The following is a 13,937-nucleotide window of genomic DNA, read 5'->3' on the forward strand; positions in this document are numbered from 1 at the left end:
TCAAACAACCCCCCAAAAACCAAACAAACCAAGCCCTGAATTGTTTGAGGATATTTGTTTCAATTGTACAGGAAGGAGAAGCCGTGTTTTTAAGAATGTAGTTCCTCTTAAAACAGGCAGAGCAAAACACCGAACAATTTCCGATTTATGTTTCTTGCCATGGAAGTTCTTGCATCCTTTTTCAAAATTGCTCTGTTTTTAACCTCTTGTTTCCCTTGTGTCCCTTAGAATTAAACAATATTTAGAGGAGAAGGAAGGCAAAAAGAAAATCCTTCTTTTTTCTTAAAAGCAGATAGTTACTAGTATTTTAGTATAAAATTATGTTAGTATGGGTTTGTGCATGCACACATTTAAGCATTTATACTCAGCAGCTTGTTAATTGCCTTGGGCCAGTCCACCATGTGGAGCAGTGTTCAGTGCAGGTAGCTAGACAGCATCTATCTTCATTTTACTGTTTGTGGGAATCGGCTAGAAATGACCATGTTAATCAGAAGGCAGTTCAAAAATATAACTAATAGCTTTTAGTATAAAGTAAATGACAAATTGGAAGGAAAACAAAAGATAATTACATCTTCTATTTGTACCTTAGGATGAAGTAGTAAGTTATTCGAATCTTTTGGAAATGGGCTTTTTGAAATGATGGCTTGGTTCAGCAGATGCTGATTGTTCAGTTACATGTCCTGGATGGCATAATTGGAAGATTTGTTTATTTCTGCTTTTATCTGCATGGATTCTCACAATGACTGGCACAGACACATAATTCTGCATTTACTGGGGTGCAGTGTTTCTCACATGAGCTGTTGCTGCTAGATAAAAAGTCCAGGGATGCAGCTCTTCCACTGTATTCTTTTTCATTTTTCAAGCAAGTACTCCTGCCTTCTGCTACAGTTGTTTTTTGACCCTTCTATTCTGTTTTGCCTTAGTCCCATACAGTCATTGGAACCTCATAAATGGTAAGAGGAAGAAAGCAACTGTTACCTATATCAAATTACTATTGCATGTTCTGCTTTTCTCGTTAGATTTTGGGATAGGTCCTCATCACTGAGCACCCTTCACATATTTATGGTAAAGTCTCAGAAAGTTAGTCTGTGAGGGCACCTCGTGAGAATTTCCATTGCACCCCACTGCTTAATGGTCACTTTTCTGTGACTCCTGTCACACGTTTGCACTTGTCTTCAAAACATCTGATGATGGAGATTCCACAGGCTCTCCAAGCCTGATTTTCTTAGTAAAATTGATTTTTCTAACATTAATGTAAATTCTCTTCCTACACTAAATTCTTATTGCCCTATCTTCGGCTGACATAAAGAATCCTTTTGCTTTGCAGTACCCCATTCCATATTTGATGATTTTTAAGTCCACTTTCATTCTTATCTCTAAACAAACCTAGCACTTCCAGTTTTTCTTGACAAACTGTATTTTTAGACCTCTGATTCTCATCTTCTCTCCTGGATTTCCTTCCAGTTGTTCATACCGCCTTAGTTTTTGTCCAGTTTGAATATAGCAATGAAGCTGAAGCATTACTACTGCTGAGTTAAATGAAAGGGTGATCCTGTGCATAAAACTGCCAGTTACCTCTTTCTCAACAACATGCTATTTTCATTTTGTGTACTCTAAAACACATACCCTTGAAAACACATACCCTTGCCCACCGTACTGGTATTTTAGGCAGTCTCTTCCTAAGGGAAGTCTTGAACTCATGACTATTGTGCTGCATCTTAGTCATTTCAGGCCACTTTTTTCAACTTCTCAAGACTAGTATGAGTTCTGGCATTCTTGCAACCTTGCCAGATTGTATTGGCCTGAAATTCAACACACATATTCTTCTCCTTCCATCTTCCAGGTTAATGAAAACATTGAATACTCTTGGATCCAGGGCATATGTCTTGGAAAAGTCTAGGGTGAAGAGTTTCAATCTGGGGAGTAAAAAAACCTAATAACAAGTTGGATGTTTTCTATCAGTTTTACATGAAGCTAATAGTAGTTTTCTCTAGTCCATTTTTGAGTCTGGACCATTACAACTTGTTTGAGTGTCATACAAGAAAATGTCAAAATTTTGTTCAAGTCAGTGTGTGACATCTGCTTCTCCCCATCCTCAAGCCTAGTTATCTTGTCACAGAAGAAAATTAAATAGATGTGATTTCTACTTGAAAAAAATCAGTGTGGCCTCTTTATTTCTTGCATTTGCTTTGGTGTCTGCTTTGGTGTCTGCAAGTTCCCAGTTTTCAGGAAATTAAAGCTCAGTTCTCTGGTCTTTAATTCCCCAACTTCTTGTTTTACACCTTTTTAAAGGTTATCATTGCAATTTAACTTTTTCCAGTTTTCCTGATTTTTTTTTTTTTCTCAGACATCTTCTATGATTAATAATTCTCAAAATATATTATTAGTGGCTCTGAAATTGGGCCTGCTGAGATATTTTTCAGATCAGCTCATGTAAGTACACTCTAACCTGCTGTTTTTCTACAGATCTTACTCCTTTGTCACCAGTCACCTGGCTCACTGAAGGGAGAAAAATTGAACGGGCCTTCAGTTTCATCTGCTGGCTGTCTTTCCTTTTTGTTAAATAGCAAATTGATCCACTTTTTGGTCTTCCTCTTACTAGCAGTGTACTTGTAGAATAATTTCTCGTTGCCTTTGATGTCCCTTGCTTTTTGTCTCCTCTATTTTAACCTTTCCGATTTTCTCCTGACACCCTCATGCTGTTCCTTTATACCCATTCATAGTAATCTGACCTACTTGCTATTTTCTTAACGCTGCTGCTGCTTCAGTAAAGGAAGCTTCGTTGTTCTTTTACAACATTCGGTCTGTCTTCTGCATTGGAAGAGTTTGTGCTTGTGCTTTGACAGAGTTTCCTTAAGGAAGTGCTAGTCCTCTCTTTTTATTGATACAAGTCTTGTAACCTACCAGTTTTCTGCATTTATTGAATTCCCTCTTCTTCTGGCCCAGTATTTTTATTTGGATATTCTTTATTCTTTACTCAATATTATGAAGTCTCTTATTTCATAGTCATTCCTACCAACATCACCTTCTATCTTGATGTTTTCAATCAGTTTCTTCTCTGTAACCACTCCCTTCCATTTCTTTTTGTTGCTTTATGTTTAAGGAATCCAGTAGCCTTCATATATATCTTTGTTGTATGCCTTTTGTTTTGGTAGTTAAAATTGCCCGTAACTGTAATATTCAGTGCCTGAGATGATCCTGCTAATTGCTCAGAGCCCGCTGAAACCTCATCTTCATGGGTTTGTAATTCTTACACACTCATACTGTGACAGTGTTCAATTTTTCCTTTTTAATCCATAGGTATGTTCCACATCCAAGTGCTCCCTCACTCCATGTTGTTCTTTGTATAATGTACCTCAGAGCAAGTAAACGCATTCTTGTTATACAAAGTGCAGTGTCTTCTCTGCCCTTTTCTTGCCTGTCTTGCCTGAACAAATACAAATACTTTAAGTTTATTCCAAAATGAGAACTACCCTACCAAATCTCTAATTGAAATTGTAATTTAGAAAGCACAACATTTAATAAAACTTCCAGCTCATTTTTTGTCATTCTTTTTGCAGTAGCATATTGATACAAAAATACTGCGATTATCCTCTTAGTACTCTCTTTTGTGTTCCTCCTTAGATGTAGTGAGGATTAACTTAGCCTTATGACAGCCGTTAAGATAGCGACCTATTGTTCCTTTGTAATTACATCTTAACCAAGAATGATGACAGATGAAGTGCATATCAATGAAAAGCTGTGTTCCTAGAGAGAGTAAATGAAACACACAAAAAGTAGGAAATCTCTGTAAAACAGTGATCTTTGAAGACCTTTCAGGTTCATTTGGGATTTGCGGCAGATAATTTTGAGGCAGTCACATTTTAGAGTTATTGCAGACTTGAACCATCAGTAGTAAGGGTTTTGGTTAGCAGATTCCTCTGTAAATAGTAGCACAGCTAAGACTCAGGTTTGCTAAAATATTTCCTGTCTCAGCAGCTTGTCATGAGAGGGTGCCAGAACAATGGAGTTCATGCTCTCTTCTTCTCCCACGCTATGTTTGGTGAAGGCTGCCTTACTACAAGATTTTCATGGCTCTGTTATGTCAGCCTCTGTTTCCATAGATCTAATAATCTGTGAAAGTTTCACTCCATACTGTTCAGGGGAAAGATGACTGGGAATAAGAAGTGTCAATTTGATCAGATGTGGTAATTCTTTGATCCTGAAAATTGTCTACTTTTGCCAGCCATGTAAGCTGGAGCAATGATTAAACAAACAAAAAAAGCTTTTCATTGATTTAGCTCTTCTAACTTGAGGCTGAAAGTAAATGCTTAGTTGCTGAATGGGAGGACTTCTAACTCTTAAGAAGTTGCCTAAAACTAAGAAATCTATAAATTTTCTTTTCTTTGAGGTAAGGAACAAATCATGACATAGAATGTGGTCTCTCTGGGATAGAGCAGGGTACAGATTCCAAACTATTATATGTCAGTTCTTCCATCCGTGCAGCAATGTATTATTGATGATGATAATACTCTAAAAACCTTTTCTTCTTTTCTTCTCTCAAGATTCACAATCGATATGAAGGCAAAGACATTTCAAAGCACAAGCGAAACTTGGCTATAGCAGGTGGTGTAACCTTATCTGTAATTGTTTCTCCAGTTGTAGCTGCAGTAACTGTAGGTAAGCAAATATTACTCTTTTGTGTATTGGTAGCACCTTGCAACCAGAACTCTGTAAGCACTCATGAATAAAACAGCTGAGAAGTCCTATAGTTTCCTTTTATAGGTGCAAGAACTGAGACAATGAGGAGTCTGAGGTTATACATTTATTGGGGCAGAATGGAAAATACACTATTTCAGGAAATGCTGCATTAAAATGAAGAATTAAAAATAATTTTTATCTTGCAAATTGAAGTTTCCACATTGTCATATCTGGCTTTTAAAACTGAAGTATTTAAAGGTTTTTTAAATGACTGACCAAGAAAAAACTGTTGCCACAGAGTCTATTTGTATTTGAATAACTTCATATCAAACTTCTCTCAACACAGAAGAAAAATACAGTCTCTTACACTTAACATTACAGTAGTTGACAAACTATTTGTTATGCTCTGGGAGTTAGTTTGAATTCTATCATATTCTTTCTCATAGGGATTGTTGAGGATAGCATTTGAGGAAAATCTGGCTGTACATTACAAAATACTTGTCTCATCTTACCATGTAATTTCAAGATCTCTGTAAACAAACCCTGATTTTTTTTTTTTTTTTTTTTTTTTTTTAAAGGAGTGGACTTGCCCAGTGCTGCCTTGCTTCTCTGTTGCAGCACAGGCTTCTTTACAGTTGCACAGTAGGCTGCTGTGGATAACTGATTCACATTAAGACCCACCATTTAGTTTTAAGCTGGATCAGTCCCCTGATCCAATTCATCATGCAGTTGTGTATGCAGTGTTCCCCCTTGTGCCAGAAGTAGTGCTCAGAGAATGAGTGGCTCAGGAAGATAGGGCCGCTTTTAGCAAGCGATGGTTTAAATTGGCCGTGAAGCTGTGGCTTTAAACTGCTTGTTAACAATGGTGGACCACTGTGCAAATGCAGATACGGTAGTCATAAAACTGTCTCTGGTGTTTGTCTGCATTGCATTGTTCTCATGTAGCTGTGATGTCAGATCCCTGCTAAACAGGTAGTGGGACACAAAGTCTCATAGATGTATTTATAGGTCTGCTTTACCTCATTCTTTTGAGCTGTTTCTTATTCCTGACCAGTGATAAAACTTGGCTTTTTAGGGAAAGCAGTTTGGTTTTATTTTGTGGAGATTTGCTCTTGCCCTGTTGCCATTAACACATGGCCTCCAGTCTCAGGGCATTATATGGCTTCCAAAATAATGGCCTTGAGAATATGGATTTCCTCCTTGAATGCTGAGGAATTTCTAGTGAAAGGGACTTCCTATAACTGAAATCCTTCTTTCAGGTTAGACTGAGGAGCCTTTGCATTGGGTCTGCCACTGTGTCCTGGCTTTTTCAGAATGTGCTAGCTTGCCATTTTTCAGTCTACCGTTTTTCTGTACCTTCTATGTACTTCCATCAGCAAAGCCATAGAATGGTTTAATTCATATGCCAAAGGAGTAACTTTGACAGTCCACTGGAAGTGGTGGGATGGATGTGTGTGTATATCTGCATGCGCTTTAGCCCACAGTTCCTTTCACTGGTTTCCCTTAACTCCTGCCACCCTGCTCCACAGAATTGTTTACTTTTGTGGAAAACTTGTATAATTAAAATTTTTAAATTGAATCAGTGTGAGACAATAAATGTGAAAGATCCCACAGTAATAATAATGTTAAGTCCTATTAAATTGATAGCAAAGCCCTGTCTGACTTCAGTGGATGCAAAATCAAGCCCCCTATTAAATTAGTAGAGGTACTAACATTTTTAGTTGAATAACATTTGAAATAGATCTCTGCTATTTCTGCTTCTCAGGTGGAACGTTATTACAGTCCCCAATGGAGCTTATATGAACCTTTAAAGTACTTTCATTTTGTTTGTAAAAGATGTTATGGACATACTGGAAGTATTAATTCGTCAAGCATTAAGCTTCTCTGCCTACCGATGCTGATAGAGGACATTCTGCCTGCTGAAAGTACTTTCCTGTCATTTCACCGTAGTGATTTACCAATATTTCTTAATTTTGCTCCCTCCTGATTTCTTTCAAGTGTGAAATATTAAGTAATCATGGAAAATGAAATTGCTTTTATGAAAGGCTCTAAAATGTAAGTCATATTTAATGAAAGACTGTACTTTCCTCTGTAGGTATTGGTGTTCCTATTATGCTGGCTTACGTGTATGGAGTTGTTCCAATTTCCCTCTGCCGAAGTGGAGGCTGTGGTGTGTCAGCAGGCAATGGAAAAGGTGTCAGGATAGAATTTGATGATGAAAATGATATAAATGTTGGTGGAACAAATGCAGCTGTAGGTAAGAAAATTCAGTGTTTCATTTTCTATAAATATGGGCTTTGTGACTTATATTTGATGGCCTTAGATACTAGAGTACTTATTTGCAGTTAGGACTACTTCCGCTCATTGCTGAAAGACCAGCTCTCAGATGAGGGTAGCTTCTCTGTGTTCATGTTGTACTGTGCTGTAATACAAGCATTAAAGCTTTTCTTGCCCATTTTAATCAAAGTCAGACTCAAGTCTTTTCCATAGGTAAAAGTTTTTTAAGATAAAATTAATGCTGCTTTTTCAGAATCCTGGTTTGTGGAAGCTGGCTGGCTTTTTTCTCTATAATAGGGGGAACTAAATGCTGATCTGATGCTTTACTTCTTAATTACACGGCAATACCCTTTGTGATAGGGTGTCTCTGTGTTCCTTGACTCCATGTTACCTGTTCTATCCACGGTTAACTTTGGTATCTTAAGTATGTGATGTGAGGCATAACCATTATAGCAACTCCAAGAAAGGTCTCTTTGACAAAGTTATCTTTTTGTGACAGTATGTTCTATAAATCCTTTTTCTCAGCATAATTTCAGAAATGGTTTCCATGGCCACGTTCTAGAAACTAAGAAGTTCTACTTCCGTAACTGACAAGCCTTCTTTATTTCTGTCTAGATACCACTTCAGTAGCAGAGGCACGTCATAATCCTAGTATAGGTGAAGGAAGCGTTGGAGGACTGACTGGCAGCTTGAGTGCAAGTGGTAGCCACATGGATAGAATAGGAGCCATTCGAGACAACCTAAGTGAAACCGCTAGTACCATGGCCCTGGCTGGGGCTAGTATAACAGGGAGTCTCTCAGGAAGTGCAATGGTTAACTGCTTTAACAGGTAAGAGACACACTTTCTACTGTACAGTATTCTGCTCTACATGTAAGGAGAGGAAGTTGCATTACTAGGTTTTTTGATTTTTATTTTTTTAAATTGGTTCCTATTAAAAGGAATTGTCTCTGGGAGATAGACAGTTCATCTCTGACAAACTTGCTGAGAGATCCTGCCAGACCACAATCCTCAAAGAAGAGTGTGAATTTTTTTCAGGGTGAGTGGGGCCTGAGATCTTGTACTCCTGCTTTCCAGGAGAGCAGCCTCTACCCAGGAGTCAGAGGGAGGCACCTCATGTCTAACGCAGTCATGTTCTCTGGTGCATCTCACCCCAAAGTCAGAACTGCTGACTTGTTCAGTAGTCTACAAGTACCAAGCTGTGCCTTCAGAACACCTGGGTGGAGTGTGGAGTCAAAATGGACTTAGGCAGGAGGGGAGGCAGCTGGGCACCTGGCCTTGCCAAGGTGGCAACTTCTTGTCGCTTACGTGCTCAATGCCTCCTGTGAATTGGCGCCTTACTGTTTGTTGGCTGTCCTGCACCCTGAAGAGAAAGGGAGTGTCTGGAAAGGATTGTTAACATTTAGGGTTCAGGATGGAATTTGCTCCTTAAATCAGGTGCTAACGCTGCTCATTTTCTTGAGTAATGTGGAAGTCCAGGCTATATAGAATAAGGATTGCAGGATAGCATCAAGAGTTCCCTTATGCTGGGGCAGGTGTTTCAAGCTGTGACTGCTGAGTGAGGTATACCTATCCTCTTCTTTAAAGAGCTGAGAGTGGAAAACAAAACAAAAAAACCCACTTCCAGTTCACTGTCAGAATGCAGATAAACAAGGCATTTGGAAAAAAGCTTGTAATTTGATTTCTGGCTTATCTGCTCAGCCCAACTTAAGATTGCTCAGGTTTCTATTATTCCTGTTGCAGTTGATAACAATACAATATAAAGCAGAGTACAGAACACGGTTCTCTGCCTGTTATTTGATTAGTAATAACTTTGCAGCTGGAGAAACATGGGAACTATCATGTCTTGAACTTATGTACCCTTCTAATTGGTTTTTTCCATTTTTAGAGTACAGTACACTAACTGCAAAAGAATTGTAGCTAAGCCTGGAACTTGTTCTTGTAAATCTCAGGGAGGAAAGAATCCAGAACCTCTGGTTAACATGCAACATTTTGCTTTGTTGGGAAATCAATCTGGTTTTGGTTTGGGGTGTGGGGTTTTTTAATCAAAAAAATAGTCGTTTTTGACAGTGGGAAGAGAGAACCTGTTTCAGTAGGGTAAATATGTGCATCTGTACTGGAGTAACTAATAAACTCTACTTAGTACTGGTGGAGAAACTCTACAAGGTGACACTAGTTTTCAACTAGTGTGCTTTTACTGTAGTAGCAGTATATGCAACTCTCTCTCTTTCTCTCCAAGACTGGAAGTACAAGCAGATGTGCAGAAAGAACGATACAGTCTGAGTGGAGAATCTGGCACAGTTAGCTTGGGAACAGTTAGTGACAATGCCAGTACCAAAGCAATGGCAGGATCCATTCTGAACTCCTACATCCCTTTGGACAGGTAAGAGAAATATGGTAAAAATAGAAGATTAATAAGCCTTGCTTATTAAAGGATATTCTAAGCATGCCTCAGCTGTTCTACTTTAATGATTACCCTTTGAAACTGCAAATTTTGTTACAAATTGAATTACACGTGACTGCTTACATTTTGCCAAGGTTATTTCCAAAGAGGAACACCATCGCTGTAGCTCAGTAAAGTGTTTCTCACTGTGTTTTTCAGACTTCTGTGTTTTTCTTTGGGCTGTTTATTTTGTTAAACACTGAACTTCTCTAAAACAAGTTACACCTCTCTAACTTTCTTTTGCTATGTATCTTGGAAAGCAGCAAGAGTTTGTTTTGCTATATTAGCTGGCTTGTCTTAGATGACCACTTACACTCACGGATTCTTTCTTGTTCTAGGGAGGGCAACAGTATGGAAGTGCAAGTGGATATTGAATCAAAGCCAGCCAAATTCAGACACAACAGTGGAAGCAGTAGTGTTGATGATGGCAGTGCTGCAGGTCGTAGTAATGCCGGTTGTTCATCGGCCTGCTTGCCAGAAAGTAAATCTGGTGCCACCAAGTGGTCCAAAGAAACAACAGCAGGAAAAAAATGTAAAGGTAAGCTGAGAAAGAAGAGTAGCATGAAGATAAATGAGACAAGAGAGGACATGGATGCTCAGCTGTTGGAACAACAAAGCACAAACTCCAGTGAATTTGACTCTCCCTCTCTTAGCGATAGTATTCCATCTGTAGCAGATTCTCACTCGAGTCATTTTTCTGAGTTTAGTTGCTCAGATATGGAAAGTATGAAAACTTCCTGTAGCCATGGTTCCAGCGACTATCATACCCGCTTCACCACAGTCAGTGTTCTCCCAGAGGTGGAAAATGATCGCTTGGAAAACTCTCCACAGCCAAGTGGAATCCCTGTGCCTGTTCCAACAGCCCCAAGCACTGATGTTCCACAGCTGAGTTACATTGCTGAGGAAAGCATTAATAATGGATCTTCGACAGATGTAGATTTAGGTGTTGGTGAAACACTTAAAGAAACAAACAACAACCATTCACAACATGCTGTGGAATTAAGCACTGCTATTCAGACTGAAATTTAAGCCTATAAGTGCTGCAAAAATATATTTACCACTAAAGAACCCTGTCTGAAAGCTGGTTGAATTACATGTGACTTCTGTAAGTTTCAGGTGACCAGCAGAAGCAAGGTTTTGCTACAACTGCATTTTATATATACTTGTCTGATAAGGCAAAATACTTCATATGGATCTTAGACCTGTGTGAAGAGACATGAAGGCTTTAACCAAGTGCATTACAGCAGTACAAATACGTCCATGTTTTGTATTTTTGCCACAACTTTGCTTGAAAGCATATACTTGGTGTATTTAGATAAAAATTGGTAAATTCTTAATATGTTAAATGCTGAAATGAATAATATGTCCTGCACTGTTCACTTGGAAAATATGGGGTTTGGGATAAATGGGTGTTAGCTGAGCATTAGTGACTTAAAACCATTCTTGTGTGAACTCTATTTAAGGGAAGCAAAAGTTTTGCAGAGACCTATACAAACATATTTCAACAGTGAATATTTGTAATGATAATTTTGTTTCATAACTGGACACACTGTATTTAGAATGCATGTAGAATGAACCGCATATTTTCAGATGGATGTAGCCTGTGTCAGAAGCGTTTGTATGTGTGTACACTTTGAGCAAGGTTATGGCATTTTACATAATTTTGAAATGGAAGAAATTGGTACTTAATATATGGTGGAATGGAGACATCACCTGTGAAGAACAGTGGGGTTACTTATTTATTCATGCAACCAACCACGCAGCAGATAAGGCTACTATATAGTGTATAAAAACTGTAAAATAACAATGCAGTGATTTATAAGCATTGTAGAAAAGCAGATGCAGTCACCTTTCGTTAGGGGGAAAAATGGTGCCCCATCAATTCTTGGTGCCTTTGGAAAAGACTGGGTTTGAAGTGCCTGGTCGTTTGAGGATTTTACTGTAATGTTTCCCAGAATGTCCTCTTTGGCCACCTTGGATCACAAAAGAAAATTCTAGTGAATAAAATGACTGTGGTAAATAAATGTATAATAATAATGAAATATTAGCCTACCAAAGACTCACTCAGGCTTTAGTGGACATGACATCTCTTTGCAAGACATGCATATCTTCAGTCCTAGAATCAAAGTGCAGTGCAATGACTGCCCAAGTGCAAAGATGGGTTCCAAATATGCTGGCTTTTTTCTTTTTCTTTTGCATATGGAAGATGTACAACTGAACACAAGCTGAAGTTGGCCAAAGCGCCTGCACTGTTAACATTTTTTTGCTATGTAATACACTAAAATGAAAAAAAAAAAAAAAATTGTGAATATCAGAACAACAGTTAACAATGTTCCGTCTTGTGTTTCATGTATTGCCATTATGGTGCTACTGGAAGTTTGGTTGGATAAAAAGAAAATGCCATGAGCTGCAGTCCTCTTCCATGACTATCCTCACCAGTTTCAGTAATATGCTTATAACACTAGTGCCAGTTATGTTATTTGGTAATGCTTGTTACAGTATTTGTATATTTGCAATTCAATTTTGCTCAATAATATGCGTGTAAACTGCATATCTGAAATAAATGTCTAAATACTGACTTCTAGTGGTCCTTCGTTTAGTGTGCTGATCAGCCTTATAAAAATGTGTATGTTCCCAGAATGAGCTTTTTTTTTTTTTCTGTAAGGTGCTGACTGCTGTCATCTCTTGTTGCCTTTAAACACTTTTATTTTGTTAGGTGTGCTTTGGAAGTTGAATGCTCTGATACTTTGAAATATAAGATCTAAAGTTAGTTGCATTTTGTGCAAGACTTGAACCTGATCTTCTTTTCATCTTACAGAACAGCAATCCGAGCTGCCTTTATGGCAGGCAGGACAGTAAATGGTTTTCCGAGAGGATGTGGCTCTGGCATAAGCATATTACTCTTTTAAACAAAATTGCACCATCTTGGCACAAGTGGACAGGCTACAGTCAGATTGCTGAGCTAAACTCAAACTCTGCTTTCTCCATCTAAAGTGATGCTCTTCTCAATTCACACAGTCTGTACGAAGTTCACTCTGAAACATGGCAGATTGGCCAGAGTTTCTAGGTAACAACTGGTATTTTTTCCTTGGCTGAACTGCCTATTCATTAGGCTCATTTTCTCACCTGCATCACGACAGGCTCGGGAAGTAGGAAACTAAAACTGATTGGGATGCATTGCAGAAAACCTAGCTGGATCTGCCTCATCCCAAACCCATATGTAAGCTATATTTACATCAGAGTGAATAACAAGAGGATAACTGTTATGCTGGGTCAACTCTAAAGCTACAATTAGAGCATTAGTTATACTGTTTCCAATGGCAGATGCTCCAAGAGAGAATAAGAAACAGGACGAGTGAAACATAGTGTACCCTAGAAATGGTAGGAAGGCATACAGGCAATTTTTGCCATGTCATCAGGCACTCTGAATTGGAAGCGAATGCAAATCTTATATTTTGTAGGGAGGTTAGTGTTAACAGTTCCTTTTTGTGCTTTGTTCCTGATTGATTGCCCCTACCCCCCCCCCCCGAACACTTTTAAAGAATTGTTACTGAAGGGTGAATGTATTGAATTAAGATCAGCATTAACTGAATGAAGCATTTGCTGTTCATCATCTTACAATGCCAGTTTGTGAATTCTGATGTAATTTTTCAGGCCTGTATAGAAATGTCTCTGTTATGAACTGAAGTGTTAACTGATTCTTTAGGCAGAGGCTGGAGAATGGAGTAAAAAGTGACTCAGTGAGCCAGTCATGCGTCTGTCGCTGCACATGCAGTCAAGTCGTGAATGTCCTTCAAGACCTCCTATTTCTAAACCTCTGAGTAAGTTAAATTTCTGTGCAGTCTCATAGGACCACCTTCAATTAGTCATCTTAAGCCAGACGTTATTTGCTCCATGCCATACAGCAGAAGGTGAACCTCCCCTTTGGCTTTTATTTTCAGTTTAGTTTTGAATCTGATGTCTCGTGCAATAGCAATAAAGTTATTGCTGATGTCTCAGGCTTTGAAAATGTGTGATTTGGCTTTGTCCAGTAGACCGGTGAAATGACTAAAGCACATCAATTTGTAGCAATGCAATCTAATGCTTACAGCAGGGAATTGGGAGGTGGAAGACCTATTTCTGTGAGTTTAAACCTAACTCTTAATTTCTTAGGGCCTCAATTTTGCTCTGCAGGAAATTGGAAATATGGTTTACTCTTGTAAGTAAACTTTATCAAACGATGGTGTTATTTTCAGTCACTCTGAAATCATCTTTGATGATTTTATATGCCACATTAAGAGGTAACATGTTGAAATATAGGTAAGTTTTTGTGTTCACTTTTGAATAAGTTTTTAGCAGAAAACTTTTGCTGATTCATTTTGTAACTTTTTTTATTCAGAGGTAATATTATTTCATATGTGAGGCAGTCTAAACAGTACTAATAAATTTAATGCAGCACTGAATTTTGTTTTGAGTCTATAAAAAAGTAAAAGATACAACACTTCCATTAATACTCTAATACAGAAGATGCTTCTCTTATTTATAGATCTACCAGTATAA

The 13,937-nt window shown here is 38.3% G+C and overlaps 1 protein-coding gene across 3 annotated transcripts in view; it reads left to right on the forward strand.

The window, feature by feature from the left end:
- Positions 1 to 11,976, forward strand: part of RNF19A (ring finger protein 19A, RBR E3 ubiquitin protein ligase) — a 59,947-nt gene extending 47,971 nt beyond the window's left edge. For all 3 annotated transcript variants that reach the window (XM_050891334.1, XM_050891333.1, XM_050891335.1), the window contains 5 exons: positions 4,545 to 4,659; positions 6,776 to 6,937; positions 7,573 to 7,786; positions 9,195 to 9,338; positions 9,737 to 11,976. In XM_050891334.1, coding sequence (XP_050747291.1) covers positions 4,545 to 4,659; positions 6,776 to 6,937; positions 7,573 to 7,786; positions 9,195 to 9,338; positions 9,737 to 10,427 — 1,326 coding nt within the window. In that variant the 3' untranslated portion in view covers positions 10,428 to 11,976. The remainder of the gene's footprint in view (positions 1 to 4,544; positions 4,660 to 6,775; positions 6,938 to 7,572; positions 7,787 to 9,194; positions 9,339 to 9,736) is intronic.
- Positions 11,977 to 13,937: the final 1,961 nt, after the last annotated feature.

Source organism: Gymnogyps californianus, chromosome 2, assembly GCF_018139145.2.
Source record: "Gymnogyps californianus isolate 813 chromosome 2, ASM1813914v2, whole genome shotgun sequence".
NCBI classification, from domain to species: Eukaryota; Metazoa; Chordata; class Aves; order Accipitriformes; family Cathartidae; genus Gymnogyps; species Gymnogyps californianus.